The 20229-nt window shown below is 48.9% G+C and overlaps 2 protein-coding genes across 2 annotated transcripts; both read right to left on the bottom strand.

The window, feature by feature from the left end:
* Window positions 1-10324: 10324 nt before the first annotated feature.
* LOC112892019 lies at window positions 10325-16397 on the bottom strand. Its single transcript, XM_025959068.1, has 3 exons — window positions 15864-16397; window positions 15529-15578; window positions 10325-10749 (listed from the first exon to the last, which is right to left on the bottom strand). The coding sequence occupies exons 1-3, from the start codon at window positions 16232-16234 to the stop codon at window positions 10562-10564; spliced, it is 609 nt and encodes a 202-aa protein (XP_025814853.1). The 5' UTR covers window positions 16235-16397; the 3' UTR covers window positions 10325-10561.
* Window positions 16398-17911: 1514 nt separating this feature from the next.
* LOC112892725 (protein TsetseEP-like) lies at window positions 17912-18547 on the bottom strand. The gene has a single exon (XM_025959849.1). It carries the CDS (start codon window positions 18545-18547, stop codon window positions 17912-17914), a length of 636 nt encoding a protein of 211 aa, XP_025815634.1.
* Window positions 18548-20229: the final 1682 nt, after the last annotated feature.

The raw sequence follows: 20229 nt of genomic DNA on the forward strand, positions 1-20229 counted from the left end.
TTTAGGCTTTGCAATTTCGTTTTAGATTCGTTTTGTTGAGTTTGTGTCCGTAGTCGAGTCATTGTTGCTGGCTTAGTGTGTTCGTGGTCGTAGTTCAACCGACCATCGCTGTTTTTATTTCCGCCGCTATACCATCCACCTTTGCCCAAACAACAAGTCGAGCCCTCACCTTACTTGACTTGCCCCCACTAGCCGCCTTGTGTGAACTCTCGCCGCGTAAGCCCTAAATAGGTTGCAAGCCGCCGTGTGTTTTTCACCTTGTATCGTAGCCCTCTTTATTTCATCTGACGATACATATTGCTGCATACACTAGAGAAGCTTTGCCCTAGCTTGTTCGCTTGCTGAGAGGCTTTGCTCAGCCATGTTTCTACATTGGCACACAGGGATGCTTTGCCCTAGCCGCGCCGATGTGTTCTACCATATTTTTACCTTAAAAAATCCTGATTCGGAGGTCCTTCCTTAAAATAGGTATAACTTTTGCATACAAATTCGAACAGGGTGATTTTTTTAAATCAGCTGAAATTGCATCCAACCGTGACCTGGGAAATCTGGTTGGAGCAAAAATAGAATCCCAAAATTCGCTTTCTAAGTGGGAGATCTCAAACTCCAAATTTGCTGCACAGTTTTCAAAGAACGTGCTTGATTTTTTGTAGACCACATCTTAACTCTGTTCAGACTGAAACCTTTTGTGCTTCCATCCCGTGTGTTCCCTGTTTGGAGAAAAATATATAAAAAATAGTTGAAAAAATAAAAAATTTGCAAAAAAACAACGAAAGGTGGAAAAATCAGGAAATAGACAAAAATAATTGCATGAGTTGCTGGTTGCTTGTTCTTTGATTTCTGTCCATCGTTTTTTATTCAAACTTGTTGTGCTACGTCTAGGGACGTATCTTAGCCTGCAACGATGACTAAGTACTTTGGATACTTATTGAACTTTGCTAATATGCTTTCTCTAAATGTTGATTCTTTGCTGTCATATTACGCTTACCCAAGAGACACATATACTTCTGTCAGTACAGATTCGCCTTGCAACTGTTACACTCAAGCTTGACAAAAGATTGTACCATCCTGTTGGCTTTGGTAAGAACACTTGCAAGACGGTGGTAAGCCGCTTGAGCTATTGCACCCCGCTTTCACCACCACCCGATAGCTGTTAGTTGATAGGGATAATACCTTGCTGTTATCTTTTGCTGTCTTCTAACCATGTTAGGAGGATCAGGGAAAGGAGTGGAGTCCCCTTCGGACTTCAACGAGTGTGTATCCAAGGATGAGCTTACAAGGTTCTTGATGACCAGCGCACCTACATCAACGAGAAGTTTGAGGAGATGACTGGTCACCCGGATTGAACATATTGAACAGCGGCCGCCTCCACGATGCCCCAACATCAACCACCGGAGAGTGAGGAGGAAGAGGACGATGATGCCGACCTTTATGTTGATCGTGTTCGGCGTAATTGTCATTGTATGAGAGGTAATCATAATCATGGTAATAATGATCCTTTTGCTAAAACAAAGTTTACCATGATTCCTTGTGCTGGTACTGTTGACCCTGAGGTTTATTTAGATTGAGAATTTGGTGTTGAACAAAAGTTTAATTCTCATTTGGTTCCTCCTAAGCATAGAGTTAGACTTGCTACTAGTGAGTTTACTAGTTTTGCTCTATTTTGGTGGAATGATCTTTGAACTACTCCTAACAATGCCAATGCTATACCTCAAATTTGAAATGCTTTAAAATAAGGTATGAAATCTCGCTTTGTGCCTCCTTGCCTCCTTATTATCAACGTGATTTGCGTTTGAAGTTGTAAACTTTAAATCAGGGTGATAAAGGGGTAGAGGAATATTATCAGGAGCTCATTATTGGTTTAGCATGTTTTAACATGAGGATGATCAGGATACTTGTGCTAGATTTTTTGGTGATTTGCATCGCGATATACAAGATATCCTTTATTATAAAGAATGGACCAGGTTCAGCCAATTGTATCATATTGCTCTTAAGGCTGAAAGAGAAGTACATGAACGATGATAACAGCGGACTTTCAGATCCAACCCTGGAAGATCTTTTCCGCAGCGTTCCGACCTCGACAAGCCCAAGGCACATCTTGCTAAGCCACCAGCGACACCGCCGGCTACTATACCTACTTCCGAGGTAAGTAATGTGTCTTCTGTGCACTCCCAACCGCAGAAGAAGGTTGTTTCTACTGGTGCTTCATCAAGCCGCTCCATCAACATCGTGTGCCACAGCTGCAAGGGCATGGGACACGTCTTGATGGATTGGCTGAGTCGTCGTGTATTCATTGCTACCAATGATGGAGGGTATGTAAGTGCTAGTGATGTTGAAGATGATTTGGCTCTTACTGCTAACCATGTTGCAGATTCGGAGAGCGAAGAAGAGGCCATTGATCCAATGACTGCTGCTACGGGCTACAAATCGATTCTTGTGCACCGTGTGTCGAGTATATAGCTTGAGCACGAGCCGGAGAAGCTACAATGCCATAATTTGTTCAACATGTTCCTCATTGTCAATGATTATCGTGTTTGTACAATAATTGATAGTGGGAGCTGCAACAACTTGGTTAGTTCAGATTTGGTCAAGAAGCTTGGATTCACCACACGTGCTCATCCCAAACCTTGTCACCTCAAATGGTTTAACAATAGTGGTAAGACAAAGGTAACTCCATCAGCAAGAATACACTTTTTTATTGGTTCATATCATGATTATGCTGATTTTGATGTTGTACCTATGCAAGCATGTTCGCTTTTATTAGGTCGTCCATAGGAATATGATACCGATGCTTTACACCATGGTAGAGCTAATTCATATACTTTGATGCATAAGGGTGAGAAAATTGTTTTACTTCCTTTAACGCCTGCTGAAATTGTGAAACATAACAAAAACCTTGCTGAAATTTCTAAGAATGATCATGCTTTAGACACACATGCCCAAGAAATTAAGTTGAAAGAAGGTGCTTTACTTGCTAAGACATCTCTTAATGCTGAAAATTATGTTGATGCAGGACCATGCCGTACCAAGCCTTGCAAACATGTTTTGTTTTCAAATGATTCTACTCCTATGTCTAGCAAATTGTGTGTTGATATTACTAATCTTTTGCAGGAGTTTGATGGTAGGATGGAGTCGAGGACAACTCCAATTCAAGAAGGGGAGGATGATGAGGACATCACCATGCTGGATACACCCGAGATTTGATCTTCTACGAGTTACAAATCATCACCAACTTGGTCTTCAGGTCCGGTTCGGACTCAGCCGACCACCCTGAACGGAAACGCCGATATCTCCTTCATACGACATCGAAACGAGACGTTCTTTGATGCGTTGGAAATAAGACAATGAAGGCTTTCTTTTGGTTTGGGTCCAAGCTATAGAAGTTTCATGGATCACTGTGTGACCATGACAAGGTGCTACGTCACCTATTTTGGGCCAAGTCGGCCTTGTATCATGTTGTGCCTTGAGTCCAGGTTAAGGACGCCCCCACTTGGTCGCCCTTAACCCTAGGACGTTCCCCCTTCGGTATAAACTCAGTAACAGCCACCACATTAGGGTTTGAGTTTTGTTTAATTCTAGTTTTTCATTGAGAAACAGACATCTTCATTATAACTCTGACGTCGAGTCCTGAGTCCTTTTGCTATGAATCAGAGCCCCCGTTCTTGTTCTTCACCACTGTGGCGAATAGTCCTTTTGTGATAAGAGCTTGAACCCTATATTTATATTTGCTTCATAAACATTTGCAATTTCAGATTGCGTGCTTATACTTTCGTGCTTATGTTCTTCGATTTGCTTGCAGGGAAAAACCTTCTTGGTGAGATCAATTGAGTTATGCTTGGTTGATAACCAATAGAGCAGCGGTTTAACGGTTGCAGGGTTTCAAATCATGTCTGATTAGAAGCTCGGATCGCCAACATCGAGTTCTCCACCAATTGAATCTATCATACCTATCGGATCGGGCCAATGCTACATCATCTATTGATAATCTTAGTCGAAAAATCTTCTTAAGACATGATTATGGCGTTCCTCCATATTATCCTTGGCACTAGCCACCAGTGCTGGCCAAAAATGGCTAAGCTCCCCACTGTGCGCTTGTCACAATGTGATGCTCAGTTACAGTAATATAGTTTTATCACATTTAAGAGAAAGCCGGCTTCCGTTGTAAAATCACAACTTTGACTCTATCCATTGAAAGAGTTTGTAACACCTGTTAGACCTGGGCACATGGGACTGTCCACGTGGCACACTTCTCCTAGGATACAGGATGGGACATGGCCCACGCCCTACATCTGTTGTAACTACTCGTAATGCAGTAGAATTACTCGTACAGTAGTTAGACTAGTCGGACACGGTAGGAAACTACCCGAGAAGCACTCGGGTAAGACTCCTGGGCTTGTACCTGACTAGAACTCTAATATAAATATGTCCCCCCAGACTATATAAGGGTGGATAGGGACCCCCTCGGGGACAGTCATCATCAAAGGCAATAGAAATCACATAGGACGTAGGGTATTACGCTCTCAGCGGCCCGAACCTGTCTAAGACCTTGCGTTCCTTTGTACCTTCGAGTTTCTGATCTCGGCGACACCCTACCTACAAACTCACCACCTCGGGGGTATCCCTCGGTGGGCGAGGCGATAAAACACCGACAGCTGGCGCGCCAGGTAGGGGTGTTCATCGAGCATCCACTGGAGAATTCGATGGCATACTTCAACTTCACCAGCGCTGTGCTCGACGAGGGCACAACCTTCATCTTCGGCTCCTGGATCTGCCCCGCCAACGGTTCGGGTGGCTTCAACAGCCACCTAGCCAACTCCAAGGAGTCAGAGACCTCTTCATCAACTCCAAGCAGCGATCTCAACGACTTCATCGACAACGTCGATGATATGCTGCTTCCTGATCTGGCCCAGCAGATCGAAAAGATGTCCGTTTTCAACGCGACTTCCACTCATGACATACCAGATCTATTCGGGTCAGATTCTAACCGATCTGAAAAGACCTCACGATCTAAATCCCTCTCAGACTTGGAGGAGAATTTGGATCTGCTGCTCAAGATCAAGGACGTGGGTGCCACCACTTGTCGGGGGGCCCCCATTTTTGACACCTACCCAGACTCCAATGAAGAGTACTCCCCATGTAGTACTACACCTTCAAGCCGGTTCCAAAAAGGACTCGAAGATGAGGGAGCCACCGCTTGTCGGACGGCCCCCACCCTCGAAAACCACTCGCAACCCAACGGCCACACCGAAACATTTTCGGGCAGCCTTTTGGGTTTAACCATCACATCAATGCCGCAAGGACGTTTCGTGTACTGGAAGGACTATGAGCCCTCCGAACTCAAACCAGCATCACCACCAGCATCACCGACAAGTCCTATCCAAAGGACTTCAAACCAGTCGGAATCCCCAAGTATGACGGTAAGCAGGACCCGCGCTAGTGGATTCATTGCTACTCCGTCGCCATTGAAGTTTCAGGGGGATCCAACTCTACAAAAGATCTGTACTTTCCGGTGGCTCTGGAGTCCACGCCCCTCACGTGGCTTGAAAGCCTCAAGCCAAACTCCATCGACTCGTGGGAGAACCTCAAGCGGGCCTTCATCGATAACTTCCAGTTATCCATGATCAGGGTGGGCACTCACCACGACCTGTCCCAGGTGAAGCAAGAGATGAACGAGACCCTGAGGTCCTACACACGGTGTTTTTTCGAGACGTGCGTGACCATCGCGAACATCACCGATGAGGATGTCATTCGTTGCTTCCAAAATGGCCTCTTCTCGAAGAACACGTACCACGACTTCGGGCGCAACCGCCCGACTACTGTTGTGGAGTTGCGTGACATGATGGAACGGTGGGCTGACCAGGAGGACGAGGAAAACGACCGCTTTCCCAAGCGCAACCACGACAAGCAAGGCAATGGCAATGGCCACTTCAACAAAAGCCAGCGGAACCACTCGGGAAATACCCGAAAGTGCAAGCCAGACCATGAAGTCACGGCTGTCAAGCGCAAGCAGCATGGCAAGAAGTTGGGGAACAACGACTCGGAATATGAGAAAGTCATGCACAAACAATGCCCAATACACCCGAAGTTGCGGTACACGCTCTTCGAGTGCATCACCATCTGCAAATCACTCAATGCACCACCCCTCCCTCAAGCATGAAAGCGAAAGGACAAGGGGGATGACGAAGGAGGTGACAAGTCGGGGGCTCAAGACTTTCAGGATCCGAAGAACGTCGTCAATGTCATCTTCGGTGGAGACGATGGATTTCCCCTCCAAGTGCGCAGAAGTTAACCATGCGCGAAATACTCTCTGTGGAGCCGGCCACGACAAGGCCTCTGAGATACAGCGTGGTCCTGATCTCCTTTTTCAGGGATGATCAATTGACCAGTTTCTCTGAGCCGGGAAAATTCCCGCTCGTCCTAGACCCTGTCGTGGCGGGCTCACAGTTAACCCGAGTACTCATCGATGGCGGGAGCGGCCTCAACCTGCTTTTCACGAGTACTCTCAAGAAGATGGAACTGGACATCTCCAAGATGCTCACTCCCAGCAAAGTTCCTTTCTATGGTGTTGTCCCGGGTAACGTGGCTACACTACTCGGGTCAGTGGTCCTGCCACTCACCTTTGGGATGAAGGACAACTACCGCACCGAGTACATCAAGTTCGAGGTAGCGGATTTCGACTCGTCATACCATGCCATCCTTGGCAGATCGGCACTAGCCAAATTCATGGCCGTGCCCCACTACGTCTACCTGCTACTCAAGATGCCAGGCAAGACAGGTGTACTTACACTCCGTGGTGGCCTGAAGAAGTTGTACGATTGCGATAAGGAGGGGATCAACTACGCCATGAATTCACGCGTACCAGAGTCATCCGCAGAAGTACTCGCGGCCACTCTGAAGCTGACCAACACAAAGTTGGAGATCTCCAACTAGCGGCCCAGCCAGTCCAGGGTTAAACCCAACCCCAGCGACATCGGCATCAAGACCATCCAGCTGTAAGAAGGTGACCCGTCCGAGACCGCTTTGATCGGGGGCAGCTTAGGCGACAAATAGGAAAGCGCGCTCATCAACTTCCTTAGGGCTAACCGGGACATATTTGCGTGGAAACCAGCGGATATGCTAGGGTTGCCCAAGGAGTTGATTGAGCATTGCCTAAAAGTTGACTCTGAAGCCACTCCAAAAAAGCAACGACTACGACGCTTCATCCCCGACAAGAGGGAGGCCATCAAGAAAGAGCTAGCAAAACTACTCGCGGCTAGTTTTATTAAAGAAGTATACCACCCCAGGAGGTTAGCTAACCCTGTACTTGTATTAAAAAAGAATAATAATGAATGGAGGATCTGTGTGGATTACACTGATCTCAATAAACATTGCCCGAAGGACCCCTTCGCGCTCCCACACATCGACCAAGTCATCGACTCTACAGCTGGCTGTGTCTTGCTCTCCTTCCTCGACTGCTACTTGGGCTATCATCAGATAGCTCTCAAGGAGGAAGACTAGATCAAAACGGTGTTCATCACCCCCTTTGGAGCATACGCTTACACCACGATGTCATTCGAGTTGAAGAACGCAGGAGCCACCTACCAACGGGCCATCCAACTATGCCTCGCGGACCAGCTGCACCGCAACGTTGAAGCTTACGTGGATGACGTGGTCATCAAGACCAGATCCCATGATGAGTTCATCTCTGATCTCGAGGAGACTTTTAACAGCTTGCGACTGTTTCGATGGAAGCTTAACCTGATAAAAGTGCGTCTTTGGCGTGCCTCAAGGCAAACTACTCAATTTCATTGTAAGTCACCATGGGATCGAAGCAAATCCGGAGAAGATCAACACCATCACAGCCACGGATGCTCCAAGAATGATCAAGGACGTCCAGAATCTCACAGGCTATATGGCAGCTTTGAATCGATTCATCTCCTGACTTGGAGAAAAGGGACTACCCTTCTTCAAATTGCTCAAGCTCCATGATAAGTTCAAGTGGATTAAGGAGGCAAACCGGGCGCTGCAAGATCTCAAGCACCATTTGTAGTCGCTCCCCATCCTGACGGCTCCCCAACTAGGCGAGAATCTGCTACTCTACATCACCGCGACTACTCACATCATCAGCATGGAAATCATGGTGGAACGCTAGGAGGAAGGCCACGCCTTTAGGGTGTAGCGACCAGTTTTCTTCATCAGCGAAGTCCTCTCTGAATCTAAGGTTCATTACCTGACAATTTAGAAAATACTTTACGGTATCCTCATCACTTCCAGGAAGATTCGCCACTACTTCGATGCATACAATATCCTGGTGGTCTCCGACTTCCAATTGGCGGATATCCTCCACAATCGGGACACTACCGGGCGCATCTCCAAGTGGGCAGTGGAGCTGGGAGCCCTTACACTCGACTTCAAGCCTCGGACAGCCATCAAGTCGCAGGCACTAGTCGATTTCATGGCGGAGTGGCAAGAAAACCAAGTGGAAGCCCCAACTAACCAGCTAGAGCATTGGGTCATGTACTTTGACGGTTCACTCAAGCTCGGTGGCGGTGGTACGGGAGTACTTTTCATCAGCATGAGAGGAGAACAGCTCAAGTACGTGTTTCAAATACTATTCGAGGTCTCTAACAACGAGGCCGAGTATGAAGCATTATTGCACGGGCTACACCTGGCAGTCCCCCTAGGCATCAAGCGACTACTCATCTACGGTGACTCCTTACTGGTAGTTCAACAAGTCAACAAGGAGTGGGACATCAACAAGGACATCATGGACGCCTACGTTATGGAAATACACAAGCTCGAGAGAAAGTTCTCGGAGCTGGAAATTCACCATGTCATTCGTGACAACAATGTGGGTGCGGATGTGCTCTTCAAACTGGGTTCTGATCGAGCTAACGTCCCACCGGGAGTTTTCGTTCACGAGTTGCATCACCCTTCCATTAGGGCACAAGACTCAAGTTCCATCGCTTAGGGTCCCAAGGAACTCGACGGAGAGGTCTTGATGATCGAGATCGACTGGAGGGTGGCTTTCATCGACTACATCTAGGAGCGCAAACTACCCCACGGCGTCGACCCAAAAAGTGCTGAAGCTACTCGCATCCTACGGCGCAGCAAAGGGTATGTCCTAGTCGGGGGCAATCTGTACAACGTGGATCGGCATCAGGCATACTCATGAAGTGTGTCAGCACGGAGGAGGGCAAAGAGATACTTCAAGAGATTCACGAAGGTGTGTGTGGGAACCATGCTGCTTCTCGCACCGAAACTAAGGTAAAAGATGATTTTTTTGAAGAAAAAAAAAGAATCAATTTCCTACTGAGAAAAAGGCAAAATGAGAGGAGGTTACCGGAAACGAAATGAACTCAGCGGGGCGCTACAGCACCTCCACGCCGCAATCCATCCCTTCTGTTGCGCCAAAAGAAAGAGGGAGATGATACGAAAGAAGGGGGATTTTCAAGCAGGAGAGTTTTGCGTGACAACGACCGCTGATTTTGGTTCTGGTGGCGGCCGGCGGTCTCGTTGATGGGGTCTGGCATGAGCGGCTTCCGGCGGCCGCACGGCTTCATCTTTGACCTGATGAAGGGGCTGACCCCCCCTACTCGGGCTGCAGGTGGCGCTTGAGTACGGCCGCCGATCGGCCACCCGTCACGGGCGCGCTGCTCACCACCAACATGCTGGTCTTCCTCTGCCCCGGGCCCCTCCACAGGATCCTGCCTAGGATCAACGAGGTTGCCCTCAACTACCAACTCTTCGTAAGGGTGTGTAAGCGCACCTACCTATGCACATCGCTACTAGATGGCTGAATTCCGGTGTTAGGGGTTCTATGGCTAGTTAAGATTGAATGTTTCATCAAATGTAATGCAATTTGAACATTGGTTCTACAATCCCGTTAAGTTGAATCGAGGGTTTACCCAAGGTTTATCATATGGAGGTCTCTGGCTAAGATATAGTTGGCCATTCGGGCTGCCTGGCCCGGCACAGCCCGGGCTCGACTCGGCGTGGCACAATCAGGCCCGGCACGGCCCGGGCCTGACTCGGCGCGGCATGATCAGGCCCGGCATGATTGGCCCGATTATTTAATCATGCCGGGCCGAGCCGGCCCACATGCCGAGGCCTCGGCCTAGGCACGACACGTAGGCCTATTATCCGTGCTAGGCCGGCCCGATTGTCCATACGGGCTCTGCGGGCCGTGCCAGCCCATGAGCCCATAAAGACATGAACCCCTTCAATCCATGAAAATTTTAAATTTGACTAGAAATTTATTGAAATCTTAACACATTCTCAAATTCAAAGACTTTCATTGACACATACATATTCAAACATACATATGTACATAGACATCCAAATATCAAGGCACTAAGCATTCAAACATACACATTCACAAATATGAAAAGGACAACAAGTATTAACTTGACTTGTTTTATTTGCTGCCTCATTAAAAATCTTTGTAGGTAAAACCTCACACCTCGTGAGCACAAATCCTACAAAGGAAAAAAGAGTACAGCCAGCTCTTCAAGTACATCAACATCAGTTCAAGTTCAAGTTCAAATTCTGTACCACATGTCCACACCAGTACACCACCACACTAGACAGATTCTTCATCAAGAAACAAGTTTTGAAAAGAGTCTTCAAGTTCTTGATCCTCCACGGCATGTTGAAGTCTTGCATCTCCTAGCTCCCAATCCTTCATCAGAGCCAACATCTCCACCATCTCAGGGCCCAGACGCTGTCGCCGCTCCTCGATGATCCAGCCAGTAGTACTAAAAGCAGATTCTGAAGATATTGTAGAAACAGGCACAGTCATAACATCTCTAGCTAGAATTGAAAGAATAGGATATGATAATTTATGCTCATGCCACCAGTTCAAAAGGTTAAATTCATCGTCGTACTGGTTAACAGTATCACTATCTAGGTAGGCAGAAAGTTAAGAAGCAGCAGTTAGAGAAGCCCCAGAAGTAGCAGCCTGCAGTAAAGCACTGGCAGATGATCTCCTATACAAGGACAAAGAACCACCAAGACCACCACCAAGACCAGCATCACTAGCACTAGCAGAACTAGAACCAGAAATATCACCCCCAAAGATCTTACCTCAAGCAGTCCTTTTCTTACCTGTAGGGTCTGGTTGTGCAGCCCTTTGCAACCTTACAGCATCAAATTTTTCATTATACTTACCAAAAATAATAGATAGTTCAGCCCTTACCTCAGTTAAGTAGCAGGAGTAATCATTACCATTAAGCTAAGATAAAAGTCTAAGAACATTGCTGAAATCTTTCATCTTAGCTCTAGGATCCAATATAAATACAAAGGCATAAAGTATAGGAATGTCACACCAATATTGTAAAAATTTATCTTTCATGGAAGTAACAACATTTCTTAAATCTCTGTCATTTTTATAGTTATTTAGATGGCTAGCTATCTCAAGACTATGATACAATATTATTGGAGATGTGGGATAATAAACATCAGAGAGAACAACAGTCGAATCATAGAACTGTTCAAGGAATTCAAATATTTTTTCAGCCACGTACCAATGCTATTCTGTCAAGAGTGGCTGACCATCAATCAAACGATGGTTAGTAGTGATAAAAACAGAGAATGAATGGGGCAAGAGATGTTTTAGCATGAGATAAGTGAAATTTCATCTCACATCCATATCTAAACCAAACTTGCGAGGTCTTGCATTAACAACAATACAATATGATTTATATGCAGCAATGCGTTGGTTAGATGAATTTAGAAATGATATAGCAGTTCTAAATGCAGACAACATAAGTCTAAACACATCAAGACCAGCGTTAACAATAAGATTGATGATATGACAAGCACATCTCTGATGCAGGAGCAAGCTACCAACATAGTCAGGCAAGATAGGATTAAGTTGATTAATAGACTTAGTGTTAGCAGCAGCATTGTCCAATGTAACAGAGAATATTTATCAGTTAATCCAAAATCAGCAAAAATAGAAGTAATACGCTCAACAATATTCTCAGCATTGTGAGACACATCAATCAGCCTGAGACCTATGACCCTTTTCTCTAATTGCCAATCAACATTCACATAGTGAGCAATCACACTAAGATAATCCTCCTTAGTATTGCTAGACCAGATATCAGAAGTAAGAGCAACAGAGGATACAGATTTCAAACTCTCAACAAGCTGTGCACGACAATCATTAAAGTACTTAGCAAAATCTCTAGTGGTTGTTTGCCTAGAGACACGATAAAATCTAGGATGATGAGCAGTAGTAATGTACTCTTCAAAAGTATCAGTTTCACCAATACATAAAGGCAGGTCAAGACGTGCAATCAACCTACACAACCAAGTACGAGCAATATCAAGACTATACTCCCAAGTGCGAACAGACCCATCAGGATTAAAGTTAAGCTGAGATTGAGCCATGACAGAACGACCTTTCAAAATAGGGCATATAGGAATGTGCCTAAGCAAGTGGCCAGTACCATGGTAATAGCCAGTACCATGGGTGGATTTACCAGTGAAATCTTTCTTGCAATGCCTACATTTAGCACCAATTCGACGTTCCTTACCGTCGATTACCTCATAGATCTCCTCGAAGTCCTTCCATGCCTTAGAGGTGGACGACCTCCTCTTCCTGGAGCTGCCACTACCACTGGCAGCGCTGGTGCTCACGCTCTCAGAGCCGGCCGGTTGCGCAGACGGCCCGTGAGGAAGTCCCTGGACGTCTGCATCTAGGTCGATAGCAACGTTGCTGCCAAACAGCTCCTCTGCATCCGTAGCCAGGTCATCCTCATCATCTCCGCGAAGACCCATTGTCCGCAACTCATAGTTGTGGGACAACGAGTCATTGTCGGCCATCACCGGCCTCCGGTCCCTCGACGGCCTACGCAAAAAGAAAGAGCAACAGAGGCAGAGCAGAGAAACAAGTCAGTTACAAACGAAACATGACAGGAAAAAAATAAGAGAAGAGGACCGGAGTTACCTGTGGCCGGAGCACCGAAGTTGCTGTCGACGACCTCACCGGAGACTAGGAGAGGAAGATGGGGATTGGAGAAGAGGAAGGCGAAGAAGGTCGAGAAGCAACATAACAAGAGAGGGGTAGCAGATCTGACAACGAGCAGAGGAGACGAGGAGGCACCGCTGGCTCGCATCGCCGGCTCGCGGCCTCTCGGCCTTCCCTGCCTTCCCCTTCTTCAATCCCCTTCACCAGCCATAGGAGAGGGAGGAGAAGGATTGCCGGCATCGGATCGGGCTGAGCCGCGGCTCGGAAGGCGGCGTGGGAGGCGAGGAGGACCACCAAGGAGCTAGATCCAGCGAGCAGAGGGGGAGGAGAAGGGAGCGGAACACTGAATCTAGGCGAGGAGAGGCGGAGGAGGTGAGGGCAGTGGCGGATCTACACTGGTGACGGCGGCAAGATGAGGGAGGCAAAGAGGGCGCGGCCCGCAGGTGAGGGCGCGATGGAGAAGAGGCCGCTGGCGAGGAAGGAACGGGGGGCCGGGGGCGCTAGGGTTTTGGGGCACCGCTCGGGAGGACCACCGAGGAGCTAGATCTGGCGAGCAGAGGGGGAGGAGAAGGGAGGGGAACACCGGATCTAGGCGAGGAGAGGCAGAGGAGGCGACGGCAACGGCGGATCTACACCAGCGACGGCGGCCAGGCGGCAAGACGAGGGCGCGAGCACGAGGGAGGCGAAGAGGCCGCGGGCGAGGGTGAGGAGGAAGGAACTGGGAGGGGGTCGTGGTGGCGCTAGGGTTTTGGGGCCCAGTCGGCGCTCGGACGATATATACGTCGAGCCGCTCGGGCTCCCGGGCCTTAGCAGGCCTCCCGTGCCCGGGCCGGCCCACGTGCCTGATCGGGCCGCAGCTTAAACGTGTCGTGCCGGGCCGGCCCACATGCCGAGAAGTCAGCCCAGGTACGGCACGAGCCCCGTGGCGCGCTGGCCTGGGCCCGATTAACTTTGTGTCGGGCTGTGCCCGTGCCGAGCCAAAAAAAGGGGCCGTGGGCCAGCCCATGGGCCTCGGGCTGGATGGAAATCTCTAGGGTAATTAGTATACAATATTGATTTTCTGTTAACCAGACGATTGCAATCGGGGAAATCTGATGGAATGGTTAGTTACAGTATTGAATATTTTCCCTAATCGTTTTGTTGCACTGTTGGGGCATAAACATGCCTTGAAGAACTTGATATAAACTGTGGTAGGACATCAGAATCCCATGTTTAGCCAGTCTTTCAGTTATACAGATAGTTCTACATTCAGCTCTAGATGTCCTGACATATTCTAATGTTCGCAGTTCATGTTATTCGAGAAATTCTTCCTGTCACCTTTCTACCACTGGAACGAACCTCACTTATTCGGCAACATGACATCTCTCTTGTGGACGGGCGTACAACTTGAAAGGTCCATGGGTAGTGCTGAGTTTGCTTCCATGGTTGCTACATTGCTTGGCCTGTCGCAGGGTATCGCGGTGCTTTTGTCCCAAGGCTTATCCTTGCTTGGTGACAGTATTGCGTATTATGATCATCACAGTATTGGATTCTCTGGTGTGCTGTTTGGCATGAAGGCTGTGCTGACTGGCCGGTCGAACGATTTAGGCCCTGTTTGGTTTCGCTTACCTGAGAATCGCTTATCTGAGAATCAAGATTTTCTGATAATCCGCTGTGTGAAGAATCCGCTGTCTGAAGAATCTGGGGTGTTTGGCAATCCTGATTATTTCTACTGGATTGTCTGTGGATGTCGGTGATCCTTATTCCAGAAAAGTATGTTGTCTGGGTTGATTTGTTCCTCACTCATGCTTTGCTTCCCCAGATTTGCTCTGAAACTCCTGAAGTCTGTCCTGCCCCAGGGTCACATAACAGGTCGGGGCAGAGTTGGATGTCATTCATCAGCAAGAGATTGCCGACGAGGTTTATGGAGATGCTCAACCTGCACCAACTATAACTCATTTGCCACAGATATATGTGAGATGTGCAGCACTATGCGTGAGGACCATGCTTTTCCACAGGGGCAGCATCATCAATATTGGTGTATTGGAGAGCTTTCAGTTGAGGAGTTACGCCGCAGGAGGCTGGACAGATTGGATAGGTGATGGAAATCATTGCTACCAATACAGAATTGTAGTGGTAACCAAGCTTCTCCGTCTTGAAGACCGACATCACATTTGCTCTGTTAGATAGTTCCAGCATTGTGATGATGAAGAACGACTTACACAATTAGACTTCCCCTCATTACTCGATGGAGATTGTTAGTCATATAACTGGGTTCTTTTGGTTGTCTCAGAGGAGGTAAGTAGGAATGTAGGATGGTGCATTTTGTATCAGTTATTTCAGGCCATGTTGGAACTAAAGTGCACGAGTATACCATAACCACTTTGTGGTAGTGGCAAGATTTGATGATTTGCACCTGTCACTCTTTATTTGTTCATGTGAGTCCTTATATAGCTTGAGACATAGGTGTTGAGAACATCAGATCTGTACATTTTTCTTCCAGCTACTAGTTTCAGAAATCCAAAAGCATTATCTTCTGTAGCAGAGTTCTGGTTAGTTGCATAAAAATATCATGTTGTAGGATAATGGTCTACCTAAGTACTGGGAAGATGCCGTCGGCCTTGTCGGAAATACTGATAACTGCCTGATAAGAATCATGGGAGTATGGGGTGAATTGACTAGGACAAGATCAATATTCTGTCTGAATTCACATACAGTAAAAGCTAGGATGCCTAAGCTCAGCATTCAGTGTAAATCCCCCATTATGGGGGGAATAGAAAATGACGAAGTTCTGCAGTACAATCTTAGATTCAACCTCTCATGAACCAATTGGAATACATGTACATTATGCTCGGCTAAAACTGGAGCAGCAGCAGCAGCAGCAGAGAGGAGTCCAACCGGGGGGATTCGGAGCAGAACGCCCTCCTACCTGTGAGTGTTGCAGTCGTCGCAGTAGAAATCGTTGCGCTGGAGGAGGGACCTGGCCCCGGCCGTCGCGTCCGCCCTGCCGCCGCAACCGCTGCAACCACGGCTGCCGCCGCACACGCGCGAGGTGGAGACCGTCCTCACGGCGGGAGCCGCGTCCTGCTCGCCGCCGCCCGCTCCGCTCCTGCTCCGGCGAACCCGACGGATCCTGATGCCTGCCCAGCACGAAGGGCGGGTGCGGGTCCTGGAGGAGGGAGCGAAGGACACCCTGTCCCGGAGGCTCTCGGCCTTGCTCCCCGTGGCGGGCGGGGACGGCGGCGGCCGCGGCGGGGGACCGCCGTCAGCGTCGGCGCCCCTGCCTGCCTCCCGCCCCATTTCCGCCCCCGTGCATGCGCGCGCGGGAAGCAGAGCACCGGCGATATGAGCAGATGGGCTCGGCAGCACAGGACACGCACGCAAAGGTCACGGGCAGGAGATGGAGATGGAGGAGAGGAATCGGGTTCAGGTGCCGTTCCCGTGCCACCTCCGCTTTCGTCTTCCTCCGTCCATACACGTATCGACTGTTGACTGCGGGACAGCGCCTTTAAAATTGGAGATAAAATTGCCCTGGGCCCATCGCCTCGCCGCCAGGTGGCATGGCAAATAAAGCTGGATGGTTACGTTTTTTTTTCTCCCTGCGATTATTTGAGCGTGTAGACGGAAGCATCTGATTAATCATACATACTTCAACTCAGAACTCACATCCATTTTGTCAGCAACTCTGAATCTCTGATGCCGGATGTGCTGCTGTTCGGTGCGGTCGTGCGGAGCAATGCAAAGCAGAGGAAGCAGCAGAGAGACGAAATTGGATGGAGCAAGACAGAAGCGTAAACGGGCCGTCCGGCCCAGCGAATGAACAGAGAAGATGTTAGGGAAAAGCTGGGCTGTGAGCTCGAATCTTCGAGTGCACGTCTTCCTTGGCTAATCCTATACATCTTCCGGGAGGTGGGAAGCGCACCCACCTTTCAATATTTAAGATTTGTGCGGCCAACGGAGATTGCACCATCTTCTTCTTTCTCTCCTCCTCCTCCTCTCGACGTGCCGCCGCTACCTCCCGTACAAACGGCTAGGGTCACCGGGTTAGGGTTCCAGATTGGAGGTGCACAGGGATAGGTGAGAGGTGGGGGGAGCAGCCGCCGGTGAGGTCGCCGGCGGCCGGGGTGGTGGTTGAGGCCGGTGGCGGGGTTAGGGTTGCCGGGGTGCTAGGGCACTAGAGCTCCAGTGCCGGCGTTAGAAGAGAAGGTGGGAGGGGGGGAAGGAATCAACTGGCAGCAGGCGGTGGTGGGTGGGCAGGCGGCGAGGCGGCGCCCCGATCGGGGTGGTGGTTGCCGGCGGCCGAGCCAGGCCCCGAGCGGGGGCGTGATGCCAGGCCAGGTTAGTGGAGGGCGGGATACGCCGACGGCGGATGGACGGAGGGCGGCGCGGACGTCGGCGGCGACGCCAGCTGGGGCGCAGTGGAGGAGGCGGCGGGGGCGAGAGGCTCGTGGGCCTAGTGGGGTGGAAGATGGATGGCTTATCCATCTCTCGAAAGCCATAAAGGAGCCCCGTCTTTCTCCCCTTCCCTAGGCGTTGTTAATTAACGAGAGAAAAGAGAGCCCCTGATTATAAAAAAAAAGGAGAGCCCATGTCAGTTCAGACTGTCGCGCAAGGTGCAAGCAGACAGTGGTCTCTTCGCTTTTCCATGCTGCCGCGTCGACCACCCGTTCCCTTATGCACTAAAAAAGGATGCAGGGGACTCGAGAACGTCCATGTAAATCAAGTGGTATTGTATATGTACAGACTACAGAGAGGCACACAATCATGGTACAAGCAAGCTACATCCAAATACGCGCAGCACAAGCCACACATTACCACACACTCGCAAAAATCTATGCAATCTATTACTACACACTCGCACAGCGTATGAAAAAAAATACAACTACACATATCTCGTGACCATATATATTTACAAACAGGCGTGGGTAACAAATAAATAAAGAAAGAAAGAAAAATAAAAAAATGTATTGTACATAGTTACATTAGCAGACAAGCAAGACTCGGAAGAAGTATGTACATCAAGTCTTGCAGCTTCACCAGCATCCTCGACCCGCCGCTCGGGAGCAGCTGGTCCGGCTGCGCCTGCGGGTTCTGCTGGCCGTTCGGAGCCGCCTGCGTCGTCCCTGGCTGCGGCTGCTGCATGGCTGGGTCCGGCTGCGGCACCGGCACGGGCTGGGGCTGCAGGGTCGGGTCCGGCTGCGGCAGGGGCTGAGGCTGTGGGGCTGTTGGGTCTGGCTGCGGCCCGGGCTGCGGCTGGGGCAGTGGCTGCGGTGGGCTCAGCCCGGGCTGCGGGTTCGGCTGCGGCATGGGTTGTGGCTGCGGCTGCGGCTGCGGCATGGGCTGTGGCTGCGGCAACGGCTGGGGCGGGTTTGGATTTGGTTGCGGCAGGGGCTGCGGCACTGGTGGGTTCACGCCGGGCTGCGGCTGTGGGTTCGGGTCCGGCTGCGGCATGGGTTGAGGCAGCTGCTGCAGGATCCGGCCGAAGCGTGGCACCATGTCCGAGTCCGTCCCGGAGGAGTCGCCAAGCGCGCTTGCCGCCGCCGCTGCGGGTGATCCTGCCGCAAGGAGAAGCAGCAGCGGCAGGGACGACGAGAGGAGACGCGTCGTCGCCATGGCTGCTTCTTAGCTCGGGGTAGTGTTGCCGTTGGCCGTCGTCGGTCAGGAGCTGTCTGGCTCACGGTTCCCGCGGTGTAAATGCGGGCTTGATGGATCAGGTCGGGCCTCGATCGGTACTTATAGCCGCGGTTAGCCAATGGACGGCCGACTGCTGTCGCGGTTGCACCGGTAATATCTGGAGAGCACAGTGGAGCAGCTGAGCACGCTAGCTAGCTCGAACAGGATTACGCAATGCGTCAATGTGCAGCAAATGGGCACCTGCTAATTGTTGTTTTATAGACATCAATAACGTACGGGTGTACGATCGATGAATTGACTCGGCACCTTGGCAACTCATTTTAGTCGTGGCAGTACTTCTCTCTATTAGGACATTCATACGGTTTCTACTTTCTAGTACCTATATAAATATATTGTCTTAAATAAAAAGAGTGAGATATCATAATAAATTAATATATTTTTCTTAATGTTATGAATTCAGGGACAAAGTTAAAAAAAATGACTTGAAAACCTAGATGAATTTATAGGCCTGATTGCAGGAAGTATACTGGTTGAATTAATAGAAAAAATTTGTATCTTGTACTAATAATGAATGCATCTGTTCTAGTTTTCTACTTGGTTAATTTAAAATTTTGTATACATCCCACTTCATTCAAGAATTGTCAACGAGCTTTAGACATTTGAGAAAACCAAACTAGCAAATCCCCATCCATTTGAGGAGAAAGTTATAAATTATCAGCAATTTGCGAATGAGCACATGAAAAATCTAGAGATCCTGTAGCGCTGCATCAAGAGAGAGGAATCAGTGCTCGTAGCCTAAGAGAGGGATGGGGTGAATTAGGCGCTTTCTAAAAACCTTAACCTATGGCTCAAGCTAATTGCACAAAATATAAATTAGAACATGCTATCTACATGTGCAACTATGGTTCTTCTAGTGTGAAACCCTCGTTCCAAAGAGTTTTGCAACCTATAGCCAATTCTAGCAAGATACTACTCTAGCAATACTCTAGCAAAAGTAAAAGTAAAGGCACACAAAATTGCAAGTATAAAAAGTGGAAGCTTAAGGGTACGGGATGACAGGAAGCAAGCTCTTGACGCGCGGATTTATCTCATGGTATCGGTAGGCACAAACCTTAGGGGTTTAGCACAAGCTCTTGGATGGTTTGGAGAATTTTTTCAAACCACAGAAAGAGAATAAACCTAAGAATGTGATCAATAAGCTCTTGGATGGATTGGAGAATTTTTTCGGTGTTTCTGTAGCTTCACACAAACTCCATCAGCCTCAGATGATCCGGGGTGAGATCTTATATAGGCTAGTAATCCTCTCCTAACCGTTGTATGCTTTTTCCGAGAAAAGCATAAAGCGTCGGTTAAACCGGTGACATGCATCGGTTTAACCGGACACATGACCCTACCTCCTAGCCGTTGAAACTCCAACTGTCTTCTCTTGATAACATCATTGTACTGACGCCTTGTACCGACGCACCGTCGGTTCAACCGATGCTGAAGACTTTGCTTGAAAAACCTTCTGAAACTAAAACATAGGTACTAGGCAATCCACTGACCATTGCGCCGACGCCTTCTTTGCACAATCGGTTTAACCGGTGCCTTTAGCATTTTTTCACTTGATCGCATATTATCTCCTTTTTGCACCGACGCATCCTTTCTTATAGTGTCGGTTC

This window comes from Panicum hallii, chromosome 5 (genome assembly GCF_002211085.1).
Source record: "Panicum hallii strain FIL2 chromosome 5, PHallii_v3.1, whole genome shotgun sequence".
In the NCBI taxonomy this organism is placed as follows: domain Eukaryota; kingdom Viridiplantae; phylum Streptophyta; class Magnoliopsida; order Poales; family Poaceae; genus Panicum; species Panicum hallii.